At 41.6% G+C, this 13,877-nt stretch overlaps 1 protein-coding gene across 2 annotated transcripts in view; it reads left to right on the top strand.

Annotated features, from left to right (window-relative positions):
* LOC117257198 (low-density lipoprotein receptor-related protein 1-like) overlaps window positions 1-13,877 on the top strand; it is a 122,462-nt gene that overhangs the window by 18,778 nt on the left and 89,807 nt on the right. For both annotated transcript variants that reach the window (XM_033627191.2, XM_033627190.2), the window contains exon 2: window positions 1,517-1,639. In XM_033627191.2, coding sequence (XP_033483082.1) covers window positions 1,517-1,639 — 123 coding nt within the window. The remainder of the gene's footprint in view (window positions 1-1,516; window positions 1,640-13,877) is intronic.

The following is a 13,877-nucleotide window of genomic DNA, read 5'->3' as shown; positions in this document are numbered from 1 at the left end:
CTGGTGTCCAAAGTCTCAATAAATTTACTGTCTGAGCTAATGATGGGAATATATAAGATATAAGATAAGATTTATATATCTTATATGATATATAAGATTTTAATGATACCAATGCAATTATCCATATACCATCCAATAACCTAAATGAGCTACTTTGGTTGTATCTGATATTTGTAGCAGTTTGTTACCAAGTGAAACCATGCAGACACAAACAATGTGTCAGTATTGGATTATTATATGCGACTGCCAGCATTGGTGCATTTACAGCCATTCTCCATTCTGCCAACAGTTTGTTGACAAGTCATGTCTTTTCATCAAGTAGGAGACATCGCTGTTGTCAGTAAATCCCGACATCTCTGACTCAGAATTACAAGTGGGAGGCTGGCGTGATTGCGTGGCTCATAATATGAAAGTGGTATAAACCACAGCAAATTCTCATTGTGTGTATTTGAAGGCAGTTGTTGGCACCTAATACATCACTTACTATTACTTTTGCTGATGTTTAATTAATAAACTTCTTTAATGAGTTTTGTAATGACTAACAACTGCCAGTGGTGAGAATAAAACAGACCTGTTTGGTGTGAAACGTAGCTTTACAAGAGGATTTTAGGAAAGAAGTTTGACATTTGAATTATTTAGTGCAACATAACATGCAAGACGTGCAAATAAAAGGCTTGTTTGTGAAACTAGGACAACATGAATGGCACAGTTGAAGTTGGCCAGTCCATTAATACTTTCTTTTCTTTGCTATACTTTCCAATGATGGCTGAGGACCTGCTGAATAAAAGACCATTATGAAGCTTGGGTCATGGCTTACATTTTCAAATTGGGTTTGTAAAATCCCAAGCATAATATAATGTACTCATGTACATCCTGCACATTTCTTTATCTTGCCTTTTTTTAAAAGAATATGGACGCTGCTTTTTTTCCTACATATTTCCCACTCAGCAGTAAGTTGTATCAAACTCCACTCCGTCCCCCGAATGCCCCCGGGTGACTCAGCTTTGTTGCTAGGGTGTGTGTATGTATGTTGTCAAAGTGTTTATTTGCTGTTCTGAGAGGACTGTGTGGGCTTGAATACGCTCCCCCATTTGGCTGCGGCTGGAGTGGGCCGTTTTTTCCTCTCTTTTTGGAAGGTTGGATTGAAGGGGATATGGATGATGGTGATGGGGGGGCAATTCACAGAACAAGATGTTCTTTGATATCCTCCAGACGTGTTGCATCACTGCTGTTGGCCTGGGAACGCTGACCTGGATATTTAGGTGCAGCAAGTTTACGCAAAGCCCGCATGAATGTGTGTGTTTGGGTTTTTGTGTATCCGCCCTCCAACCCCTCCATCAAATAGCAACTTTCCAGGACCTAATTAGGGCCAGTGAGGGCCACTATTGACTCTGAACACAACAGACCTCGCTTGCTAATGAGACCTCAGAAATAAAGATCGCTGACACAAAAGGAGCTGTTTTTTTCCCCTCAGAAATCTTTTAATTAATTCACTTTTTTCTTTGTCTCTTTCCAGCTCCAAAGACCTGCAGCCCGAAGCAGTTCGTGTGTAAAGATGGGGTGACGTGCATCTCTAAGGGCTGGCGCTGCGATCGGGAGAAGGACTGCCCGGACGGCTCTGATGAGGAGCCTGATGTTTGTAAGTCTTAAAAAAAATATAAAATATTGAGTCCAAGATATTGTATCCTGACACTGTGGGCTACCCTGATTGTTATGATCCTGCTGCATGTGCTTTTCACAGCACAGTGAACTTTGGCTGACATTTAAACCATTCAGGGAAGATAATTGCAGTGTGGAGAGGAAATGCTTCTCAGCTTATGCAGATCTCTATATGTGTATTATATCATTTAAAGCACCCCTAGTCTAGTGGGTTTAGGACACTTCTTTTTCACAACACATAGCAGATAGTTTGCCCTTTTTAATTCTACAGTATGAATTGTGTGTAACTATGTGGAATAATCTCATCATCTCTGATGGGAATAAGGGGAAATTAAACAGTGGTGGAAGAAGTACTCAGATGTTTTACTTAAGTAAAAGTAACAATACTATAATGTAAAAATACTCTGTTACAGGTAAAAGTCAGGTGTTTAAAATCTTATTCAACTAAAATGACAAAAGTATGAGCATCAACATTTACTTAAAGGAACAGTGTGTAGGATTTAGTGGCATCTAGTGGTGAGGATCACAGATTGCAACCAGCTGGAACTTCTCCTATGTACCAATCCTGAACTCCTGGTTAGGGTTCCTTCAGTGTAGGGCTGCCCCCTAATAGTCGAACAAACTTAGTCGTAAACATGTGGGCGACTAGTCGACTAATGGCCCTTAAATGACAACTATTGGTTGACTAGGAAAATTCTTAGTCGGGGGCAGCCCTACTTCAGTGTTTATTGTTAGGTGGTTTTTACTGGGAGCCACATTATCCACAGAGGTCTGTTCCTCTCCAAAACAAACAGGCCAGGTGATTAAAACTGAAATAAAGGGTTTCACATAAAAATAAAAACATTGTTTTTCTGATGCTGCTCTTTGCGTAAGGGTTGCTAACTACGGTGGCTGACCTGAAAACGCAAAAATGTGAATGGCCCTGTCTAGAACCAGGGTTTGGTTTGTCCACTTTTGGCTACTGTAGAAACATGGCAGCGCAAAATGGCGATCTCAATGGATGTTTATATAAATGGCTCATTCTAAGGTAACGAAAACAGGACAGTTCTTATTTTCAGGTGATTATACACTAAAGAAAACTTTTACTTACTTAATACTTATTATATTATATTATATTATATTATATTATATTATTTTCCTTTTCTGCCAATATATCCCCTTAAATACCCTGGACTTTTTTAAGTACCAAAGTTAAAGTACTCCTTTTGTAGAATGGCTTAATTCAGATTAATGTATATTATGCTAGTTGGAGCTGATTTTATATGCTGCTTAGTAACTTAATCAATAATAGTATGTCATTTTTTATTAGCTGATTTATATTTGATTTGTATTAATAATCTAAATATGCAACATAACTAGTTACGAAAGTTGTCAAATACATGAAGCTGAATTTAAGTTCAATATTTGTCTCCAAAATGTAATGGAGTAAAAATAGGTAGAAAAAGTAAAGTACAAGTACAGCAAACTTGTACTTCTGTACAACACTTGAGTAAATGTACTTACCGGTAGTTAGATTCCACCAATGAAATGAAAAGAGAGCCAAATCATGAATATTATTCATCTGTAAAAATGCTAACCCATAATTGGTTAATGTAACATCTTCATCTCCATCTGTGCAGGAGATAGTTTTTTAGGCAATGTGTGAATTATGTAATTGGACTCGAACACTGTTCAACAGGTGCAGTCTCCGAGTGCAAAACGTGCTGTGCTGGCTTTTAAGGCATTCCTTTTAGTAACAGCAAAGGTATGCTAATATGTTACTGTAGTGTTTGATCCCTCCGAATGCACTCTAAAAGTAGTCGTCGGCGAACAGACTGAGATTGTCAGGCCATTAGATTTATTTGGCTAACCACAGCCAGGCTGGAGAAAACAATGGGATGTTTTATGAGCGAGCGCGAGAGGTCGTTCTGCCTTCAAACAGTCCTGTCATGCACAATTAGGAGATGTACAAAGTTTGTCTTGTTTTGATCGATGTGATTTCCCTTTGCATTCAGAGCCACAGAGGACGCAGTCATGAGACGAAACCAAAAGTCGTACTAAAAAAAAAGACAGCCGTCGTTTCAAAGTCTTCATTAGAGTGGAGATGCTTTGAGGCCGAATCCCTGGGGAGGGGATGAAAGCAGCAGTGTCTTTTTGGTCAGCCTCTCAGGCTGAAACGCCTGTAGTTTTCTAAGAGGACAGAGGGCTTGGTTTGGGGGTGGGGGGGCAGTGTGTTTATGTGTGTGTGCATGTTTCTTTGTGTGAGGAGGGGTTGGGGGGTGGTTGGCCTGGCAGAGAGTGAGTGAGGCCAGGGTAGAGTGCCATAGCTGCAAGTCTAGACGCAGCGACTGTACGAGAGTCAGTCTGGAAGTCATTAGAGACTCGCCCAGAGCAATGGAGAAACCTGCTGTTTTTCACAACCTGCTCTTCTCCCCCCTTCTCATCTGTGGGCCAGCCTCCTTCCGTGTCTCTATCTGGGACAGAAACAACAGTGACTCCATCCTCTGTCTCCCTCTTCTCCGTCAACCTTATGCCAAACTCTCTCACAAACAACAGTTATAGGACCTAAGCTGCAGAGGGACCTGCCTCCTCTCAGTGTCAGGTGGAAAAGGAGTGAGTCAGAGAGACAAAAGAAATACCAATCTTCATCTTAGCTTTCTTAGAGTGTAGCTGTTTTAAAGGTTGGAGTAAACATGTTAAGAGCAGAAGTCAGAACAGAAGGTCCAACAGTCTGTCAGGTTGCTCTCCACTGAATTGTGGTTTTATTTTAGTTAAACTGAAATTAAAGGATAAGTGTGGTGTTTTCTTTTTGTCAACAATCGTCATGAACAGACCAAAACTATCAACAAACTCATCCTATTACCAAGTATTGCCTCAGTTGCCAAAGCTTGATATAATTTATTCCTCTGAGCCTCTATTTTTGTTCAAAATCTTTTAACAATACATCAGTGAGCCACACAGTTGCACTGGGTGACATATTTCTTCATTACGAGGAGCACGGGTGCTGTAGTTTATTTGAGCCAGTCCCACATACACCATCCTACTGCTGTGAATAGATGCTCGTGCAGCAAATCTGCAATTGAAAGAAGCCCAGAAATGCACTTACATTTACTCTTGTTTGAGTCACATTTTTTACAGACTTAAAGTATATATATTTGTGACCCAATTTTAAAGATTTCTGTCTTCTGTGTGATCACATCCATCTTTCAGTTCAGACCTTCGTCACATCTTCCCCCTCTCTCCCTGCGTTTCCTGAGGCCTTCTACTGTCAGATTATCAAAACACAAAACAAAATGTTGTCAGGAAAACAGAGAGATTAAACTACATGATGTTTGATGAAGAGCAGATGTTGGGAGTCAAAGCTGTGATGCGCTGAATAATGTCAATCCAGTTAAATTGGGATTATTAGTTAGGGTAGAATATTGGGGCCAGGCAAAAGGGAAAAAATGAAAGGAGGAAGTTTTTTTGTTTGCATTTCGAAAATAAAGTTGAAATATTGAGAAGAATAACCTTCAATATTAGCACCAGGTGTAAGAAAAAATTGGGAGAAAGATGTTTTCTTTTTTTGCATTTTGAGAAGTATGTCAAAATGTTAACAATAAAGTCTAAAAGTCAATAATAAAGTTGACATTTTGAGATTAAAGTTGGACTTATGAGAATAAATCAAAATTCTAGTGCAAGCACACATGACTACCTTTACAAACTAAAAAATTGTACTTGAGAATCTGTTACAGTGACATGGAAATTATTTTTCTTTTAAGAGACTGTGCCAAAAATGGGGCACCCGGTGGCTTAGTAGGTAGAGCAGGCGTCCCATATATGAAGGCAATGTCCTTGCCACAGTGGCTGCAGGCTCAGTTCCAGCCTGTGGCCCTTTACTGCACAGCACCCCCTCTCTCCCCCCGTCACACTTAGACTGTCCCATCTAAAGATGGAACAAAGCCAAAAAAATAATGTGCCAAAAAATTGCTTCTCTTCAGAAGGAGCTATCACACAAAATTGAAAGAGGTGGCCACATTTGTGGAAACTGAAATAGTTGGTAATGGACAGATGCAAGGGTATCCATGGTTACCTCTGTGTGCAATACAGAGAGGTTTTGTTTTATTACAGGAAAATTTTATGACTTAATTCTTCGCATTTTAACTTTATTCTCGACATTTCAACTTAATTCTCGTAATGCAAAAAAATAAAAAAATAAAAAAATAAAAACATATATATTTTTCCTATGCCTGGTACTAACTCTGAAATTTTGACTTTATTTTCAATTTTTCAACTTTATTCTCAACACTCCAACTTTATTGTTGAAATGCAAAAAAAAAAAAAAAATCTAGTCTTATGCCTTCTTTTTCTAATCTTTTCTTATGTCTGACACTAATACCAAAAGTTCAACTTCATTCTCATCATTTCAACTTTATTCACCTTTCATTTTTTCGCTGTCATGCCTGGCCCTGATGCTTCTCTGTAATTAGCAGATATAGTACACGGAGGGGAGAAAAAAAATAACGCTAATCCGTTTATGTGAGCTGGAGGAGATGTCACAAGGATTAAAAATGAAAATTGATTGAAATGCCATGTTATCTTATGCTTTATGAGCTTGTATCCCAAACTGTATGTACACCACCCGTGCCCTGGGAGGCATTTGTAGTTTTATTGTTGTGATAAATGTGCCCTTTGTGAAGGTGCTTTTGCAGATGCTTCTGGTTAAAAAGATGCATGAGAGAGGTTTATTTATTCACTGATGTGGATGGGGCTTCACAGTGGCCTTTGTTAGTGTGTTGGCTATTGCCAGTGAAGTCAGCCACTGTCCAGTGCAGCTGCTTTGCCCTGCTGTGTAACCCCCACAATGCTGTTCTTTGTACCCCGGGGTGCTGGGTCAGACTGGTATAGAGGGATACTGAAAGAGTAAAACAAAAACAAAATGGTTGTCTGGGCATATGACCTTTTATATAGAGCTTTGATCTGCATTCCCAATCAATTAACAATTGAAAGCCACGCAGTGAAGATAAATGTGAAGATTATTCGTCTGGATAGCCAACAGGTAGGGTGGGGGCTCTCGTAGAGCTGCCATCTCCCCAGGGTGTAGCCTTTATTGGGGTCCTGAAATATTCCCACGTGCAGTGAACGTGCCCTGGAAGCACAGGAAGTGTGTGACGCTGAAATGACGTCCCCTGCCCCTGGCCTGTAATAAGGACAGTTCTAAAGACAGTTCCCACCTAGGCTGCAATTATCTCTTTAGGAGATGTAGCACTTTTGTAACAGCCACTTTCAGAGTGGAAAACATAATCTTTCATGATGTAATGTGCGTCTCACTGGCTCCTATCAAAAGAAATGAAAGACTGCCTTAAAAAAAAGAGATTAAATCTTTGCACTACTTGCTCAGAAGTCAGACCTGCAGCAGTTGTAATGAGACAAAGGGGTTTATTTATCTGTTTAGTGTATTTTTGATCAACGGTGTCATTTACTCGACAGCTGACCCAAAGCCAGTAGTTACACTGTTCAGATATGGAAGAGGAAGAGATCTGTCTGATCCTGCTACTGTCTCCTTAAAGCAGCCACCACCCAGTCCAGATAACCATCAGCATGTTAAGGAAAACAACCTTTGCTCAACATGAAAGAGTCTGTTGCCCTGTCCCTACAAGAACCTGCTGCAGGTGTGAGAGCATGTGCACACAGTCTGCCTCTCCTCTACACACATACACTCAACGTATTTCTCTCATACAGACAATAAAGCAAACATTTAATCTCTCTTAAAAAAAAGTTCAAAGATGCTTCACATTGTATTCTTCAAATGGCGTTCCCCAATAGCCACCACCAGCACACACATACACACAAATCTTCATGCAGGCATTACATCACACACCAACAGAGGAGAAGGATTGTCACCATGAGCGTGTACGACTCTTAAATCAGCTCATGCTTCATAAGGTAATGTGCCTGTATTTACATGGAGTGCGGTAATTTGGCAGTGAATGGTTTTTGCACGAAATTGTCTGCAAAGTATGACACTATCATAGTGAGTTATGTGTTACGTTCTACTTTTATTGAGTCACAGAGAAGCAACAACATCCCCACGACCCAATACCCAAGACTTGAAGTAGTTGTACCGTAGAACTTCACTCCGTGCTGCAGAGTAATCAATATTTAATGTACTGAAACCAGGAAATTTGGCCAGAGTATCTGCATTAATTGATTTTTTTTTTTTTACACTTGGAGGCACCAAGCTGAACTTTAATACTGATATATTAACACTTTATGGAGTTGGTGCTGCTACCTTTTTACCAAACAGTTGTTGGTACTTACACATCCAGAAGACACAGAGCAACATTAACACTGATTTGGTGTCATGTCTCACTCCCAACTTGTCAATACTGACACTTGGTCAGTAGCCCTCGGTGTCAGATACCAACACACCGAGGCATCTTATAGCAGTGGTATAAGACGTACCAAGTGGCGTGTCAATATACACTTGTGGCATGCATTGTGTCCTTTTAAAATAAACTTCCATTTTCACAGGAAATGCAGTTTCGGCTTGTTAAATACACACAGTTCAGACCAATGATTTGCAACAAGACAAAACTGTTTTAGAATGCTGTAGAGAAACAGAACTGGCCGTCTGAGCTCAACTTAAATCGGCTTATGGTGTCACCTGTAACTCCGCTGGTCAAATCACTGGCAGCTGGTTTTAGAATGTAAAGCGCATCACCTGTTTCAACAGCCACTCAGCTTATAGTGAGGTCCACTGGTCAAACCAAAATGGCCAAAGATGGCGTGTTTGCTTGCAGCGTCAGGTGCTCCGTCCTCGCAGAGACCTCTGTTTCCATCCTCACGTGTGCCGGTGTCGAACGGTGGGTTGCTGCTGCAGCTTGCTGTATGTGCTTATGCCCCCTCACACACACACACACTTTCTTGTTGACTGATAAATTGGCGCTACTTACTTATAATACTGTGGCGTATTTATTCTGAATACAGTCCATCTGATGCTCATTTTATGTTTTTTGCCATTTCATCACTACTACAAATGCAACTATAGTCAGTATCTCTCTATCACTATCTTTATTCATGTTTTAAGAAGCTACACACTATATTCAGCCATAAAATAAGCCCCAAAAGCTGGAAATCAAAATGGAAGTACAGAGAGTTGTTGCATAGAGATGATACACCGTCTCATTTAGTTGCATTGGAATGAATTGGCAGGTTTTTAGAATGTATTTTAAGTAGCTGCCTTTTTCAACTCATCTCATCACGAATCTTTGGTCTGAACTGGGCTTAAAATACACTTGAAACATAAGTAAAAAAAGTTTAGTTTTACTTCCTTCGGTGTAGGTAATAAAAGCATGTGGTTGGGTTTAGAAAAAAAACATGGTTTGGTTTTGCATGGGAAATGAACAGCAGACCCTCCCGGGTAGAGGTCCAGAGTTTGTTTGACCCGCCCATCCTCCCTCTCTCCTACCCTATGCAGACTTTCTCTTTTATACTATGCAAGTTGTTAGGAACATCAAAACGTGCTGCCTCCTGGTGTGCCTCAAAGCGCCAGTAAAGGGTTCCTCAGTGTGTCACTATCTGATACCGAGGGCCTCTGACCAAGCATTGGTATTTGACGAGTTGGGTGTGAGACCAGGTTTCTGGCCAATTTAACACTAATTTTAACTCTCTGTTTAATTTTCCACCATGAGCTAGTTAGCAAAGTTCTCTTAAAAAAACGGCTGCCTGCTGCACCTGGAAACAATGCTGATGAGAGCAGTTAGACTGAAACAAAAGGATAAAGTTATAAGCTGTGAATCCCAAACAATGACCTGAAAGATGCTAAAATGCTCCATAGAGTTGAGGAGAACTCCACCAGTTTCAAATTACATGGTACAATACATATTTCTTATGACTAAGGCTGCCAACATTTAAATGTAGTCTGGCGTGAGATAGTAAAATGACTTTTTTCATGGTCAGAGTCAGGGTCACCCTGAACAGGACTGTATTGAAAATTTCAGCAAACCTCTGAAAGAAAGGATTTTCTATGGGCTACAGTGCTTTGAGATTTCACGATTTAATTTTCAAAATACAAAACAAACCTGTACAATAAAATGACTTTAGATTTTATATGGTCACAGTCAGGGTCATTAGATTATATTGAAAGTTTTAGCAAACCTCTGAAAAAAAGGTTTATGTATTTGATTTATGAAGTTTGAAAATGGTGTCATTTTCATTATTTTACAGCATCATCTAAGCCGACTTGCCCTGCACAGTGATACACAGTATAACTACTGATGGTCACAACAAGAGAGACTTTGCAGCAGGAGTCCATTGCGCTTCTCTGCAAACCTTTTATAGAAACCGTTTTATCAAATTAGGACTTCTTGGTGATGTTTTTATTTGGAATATAAAATATGAGAAAATATTACTGAAATGCGAGTCTTCCTTTGTCCTCTTTGGCCGCTCCAAGTATGGGTACCGTAACGGCACGAGTAGATCCAAGTGGCAGCTGGCCTGACAGGGTTTTTCCATAGGACAGCTCACTTGACCACAGTGTTTTATGGTGCTGCTGTTGTGCTGTGCTGCTGTCAGTATTGTCTTTTCACGACACGGCCTTACAGTCAGGCCTATAAATTTGCTGGGTTTTTTTTTTCCATTGCAAAGAGATACGGACATGAGAGCGTGTGAAAAGTGTCGATTGCATGAGCCTTGCAGTCAGTCTGTGAGAGTTGGCAGCCCTTCTTATGACTTCATCCGACAAGCAAAGAAGTAAATTAAAAATAGTTATTTATTTGAGCACATATTTTCAGCAGCACCAAACTTATTCATGTCGAAGATTCATAGGGGTCTCAAAAAGAGTTAATACGGACGGAGCTTGTGCAGCAGTAACAGTAAAGACATATAGAGAAACTTCATGCAGAAATAATATACATGCTCTATTTAAGGGTGTGGTGAGCCGGATGTGATCCACAGGCCACCAGTTGGCCATTTTTAGATGAGGACATGAGGCCGGGGCAGTAGAGAGGGCAAAGCTGGCCCCTTGAAACAGGACAAGCGAGCCCGGCCGGCCTGTGTTCAGCCAAGAAAAGCGTGTCAGGGGTTTAAATTTTAAAAAGACCATTATGTAATCTCAGCAGGGCTCTCTGCAGAAGGGGGTGGGCCAGGACAGAGGCACCCTTTGGAAAGGGGGGGGGGGCAAGCCTGGGACATGGAGAGAGATAGAGTGGGGCTTATGATGCAGGAGAATCAGGGACATGAGCAATAATAATATGATAATTAAAGCCCCCCACCCTGCATCATGAAGGTGTAGACACCCAGATGCTGAACACCTGGCGATGCCTTTCGGCTGGTCTTTCACTCTGCATGGCAATCTACCTTGTGTCTGATTAGCAGTGGTAATAAACGACTACATCCTGTATGCGAGATTGCATTATTGAACACACAGCTTGCCTTCCGCGGTGGTTGTTTAACGTCGGTCTCCTCTGGTTTCTTGGCTCGTACAGTGACGATTACTCTCATCCTTCTCTCCGAAGTCCCCTTGGGCCTTTCCTGTCATTTGCATAGCTGTTTTTCAGCGCGATAATTAGTCGTCTGTCCTTTGAATTAGTTTTCTAATTCTCTGCGCAACAAATGAAAATGACTGTCTGGAGAGGGGCTCGGCGCTTAATTTGCGATGATTAAAGTTAGTCTCTTGCTTTCTGGGTAAGAACTCTAAGCCAAAACAGACTAAATGCCTTTCAGATATTTAGTTGTTGTGGGGCAGCAGTATGGCCCCCTCTCTGCTCTTTACAAGAAAAACTTGCACAGTGCTAATAGTTTTAAGTTAATCCTCGGGTCCACTGTGAGGAAATAGGAGGTGAATGAATCAAATAATGAGCCTTTTCAATCTGAGAATATAGTTAAGAACCTTATGCCGAGGGCAACAGATCTATTTTTCTTCTTTCATCTGTGTGTGTTTGTGAGAGAAAATAGAAGAAAGGGAGACAAAAAGGAGTGTCTGTGTGTGAACTTTTATTATCTGCTCTTTTATGCTTAAGCTTAAGGAAATACTTGTGCGTGAATGAATGACATAACCTCTTGCAATTCCACCATTGATTTCCTTTGTGTGTATTTGCTTACTTTTCCTCTTTCATAACCGATATAGTCCCAAGCTATTTATTTGGTTGGGGTATCTGGTGGTGTTGTCCTGTATGAATTTTGCAATTTACTCTGCTGATAGAACTGTTTGCTTAGTGGTCTCTGTACCCTGAGGAGCAGTGGTGCCGCTGTGTTTGGAGAAGGCTCAGTTTGTTGTGCTTTCAAGAGCTGGATTTAGCCTTCCTGCTTTGCTTGTCGCCCTGCCAGCCACCCCAGAAGCCCCCCCAGGAAGGAATGAAAATGTGGTGTTGATATCTTGGAAGGAAAAGGGGGTGAGCGGGGAGAGCAAAGATCCAAGCAGCAAGTGCAGAGTGCAGAGAGGGCACGCAGTCTGCCACCAGGGTGAAAGCCAGAGGTTGTTAGAATAAACTGCATTTACGCTATCAATTTGTCCAAAAACATTGTTAAACGGAGACGTGATTGCCTGGACAAAGGGAGCTGAAAATAAACACACTCTAGTATTAGTGAGGCACCCACAGGTGTGGTTGGAGTGGCAGGTTAATGTGTTGTTTTCCACCTGCGGAGTGAAGTGTTTATAGAATAGCTGTCAGAAATAAACAGGGGTATTGTTGCCCTCAGGGCTCTGCGGCTAGCTGTTGCCGTGCCTGCTCTTTTGCTGCCCGTGATCTTTTTGACAAGACTGCGTTGAGTAGCAACATCAGAATAACACACTCCCATGGCAGCCACCATGTCCTCTCTCTTACCCTGACTCGAGCTCTGGTGTCGCCGCGTCTTGTTTTCGGTGCTGTGTCCTAGTTGTTTGGAGTTTTTCGTTTCTTTGGCAGGGCAGACGAAAGAGGGAGGTCAAGGGGCGCCTCGGGGCTGCTTGGTCAAGATTTCGGCTGCTGTGGCCAAGAATGTGTCAAGTGGGCCAAGAGCATCGCAGGGAGGGCCAGCCGGTTTGTGAGGACATGGTCATCAGTGGTCAGAGAAACCCAGTATTAGTATGTCATTAAGAGCTGCTGGCAGTAAACTGGTGCAGCACTATTTATTCATGAGGTATATTTATGGATCAACATTTTAAATTATTCAGCTGTATCTGGATGGTTGATGTCTGTGAAAAGTAGCAGGATTATTTTTTAATTAATCTTGCTTGTTAGCGGGATGTGCGTTTCTGCCATTGTCTCATATGCTGAAGCATCTGCAGTATTTAGAAGCAACGCAAGGCAGTGGGTAGCATCGTTGCTCTCCCCAGTTGGCCTCATTCTGGCCCACATAAAGTCCCTTTTATGTTTTAGCACTGGCAGCGTCTTGTTATTGTTTGTGTGTTTGTTATTGGGTGAATAAGCATTGTGTTGACAAGCATATAGAGCTGAAGCATGAAGTAGTGAATGGAAAATCCCCACAGCCTAACAAGCTTTGGGCTTGGGGACAGCCTGATCTGGACCTGGATCCAGAATCCCTCTCAGTCAGCTGGGCCTCTTTGCTACCACTGCAGAGGGAACACAGATCAAGATCAATAATTCTGCAAAAACTTTACTTGTGAAAGAGAAAAAATTCAAGTTATAAAAGTATAAAAGGTCGCAGTAGGGAAAATGTGTCCTAAAATATCAATCTGAAAACAGCACATAACTAGAAAGTGCTAGCTCCCCTCTCAGCACCGTGTCCCTGTGGCCTTCGCCATCACCCCAGCTCTCCCTCCAGGTGGCCATGCCACAGTTCAGATCAGGCTTCGCACGTGACGCTTCTTACAACACCGCGGCTCAGCCTGCTTTGTAGGGAGCCACAGCCGATTTGTGTGATCCAAACAATGGCCTTAGTTCTCTTGCCCCCCCCCCCCCACTTCTTTCGTCACCCCCTCTGCCCTCATTCCCTCACGCTGGAAAAGTGCATGTGATCTACCTCTATGTGTAGTGGCTTAAAGACTCCACTTGTGCAAGGTGTCTGAAATCCAGCGTGCCGCAAGGTTGTTTTGATAGATGCTTAGAGAAACAAGGCTTTGTTTGGCTCTGATGGTGACTTGCAGAAAAGTATCCATCAGGTGTTAAAGGGGAACTGCAGTATTTTTAGAACCTGGACCCTATCTCTCAATGTGTTAGTGTCTAAGTCAGTGGTTTCCAACCTTTATCCCATAGGGGGATTTTCTATCATTGAGTTAAATGATGACCCCTGACTAAGTGACATATTTTATGGATATT

Source organism: Epinephelus lanceolatus, chromosome 1, assembly GCF_041903045.1.
Source record: "Epinephelus lanceolatus isolate andai-2023 chromosome 1, ASM4190304v1, whole genome shotgun sequence".
In the NCBI taxonomy this organism is placed as follows: domain Eukaryota; kingdom Metazoa; phylum Chordata; class Actinopteri; order Perciformes; family Serranidae; genus Epinephelus; species Epinephelus lanceolatus.
Note: the sequence above shows the minus strand (reverse complement) of the source record. Positions and strands in the feature narration are given on the sequence as shown.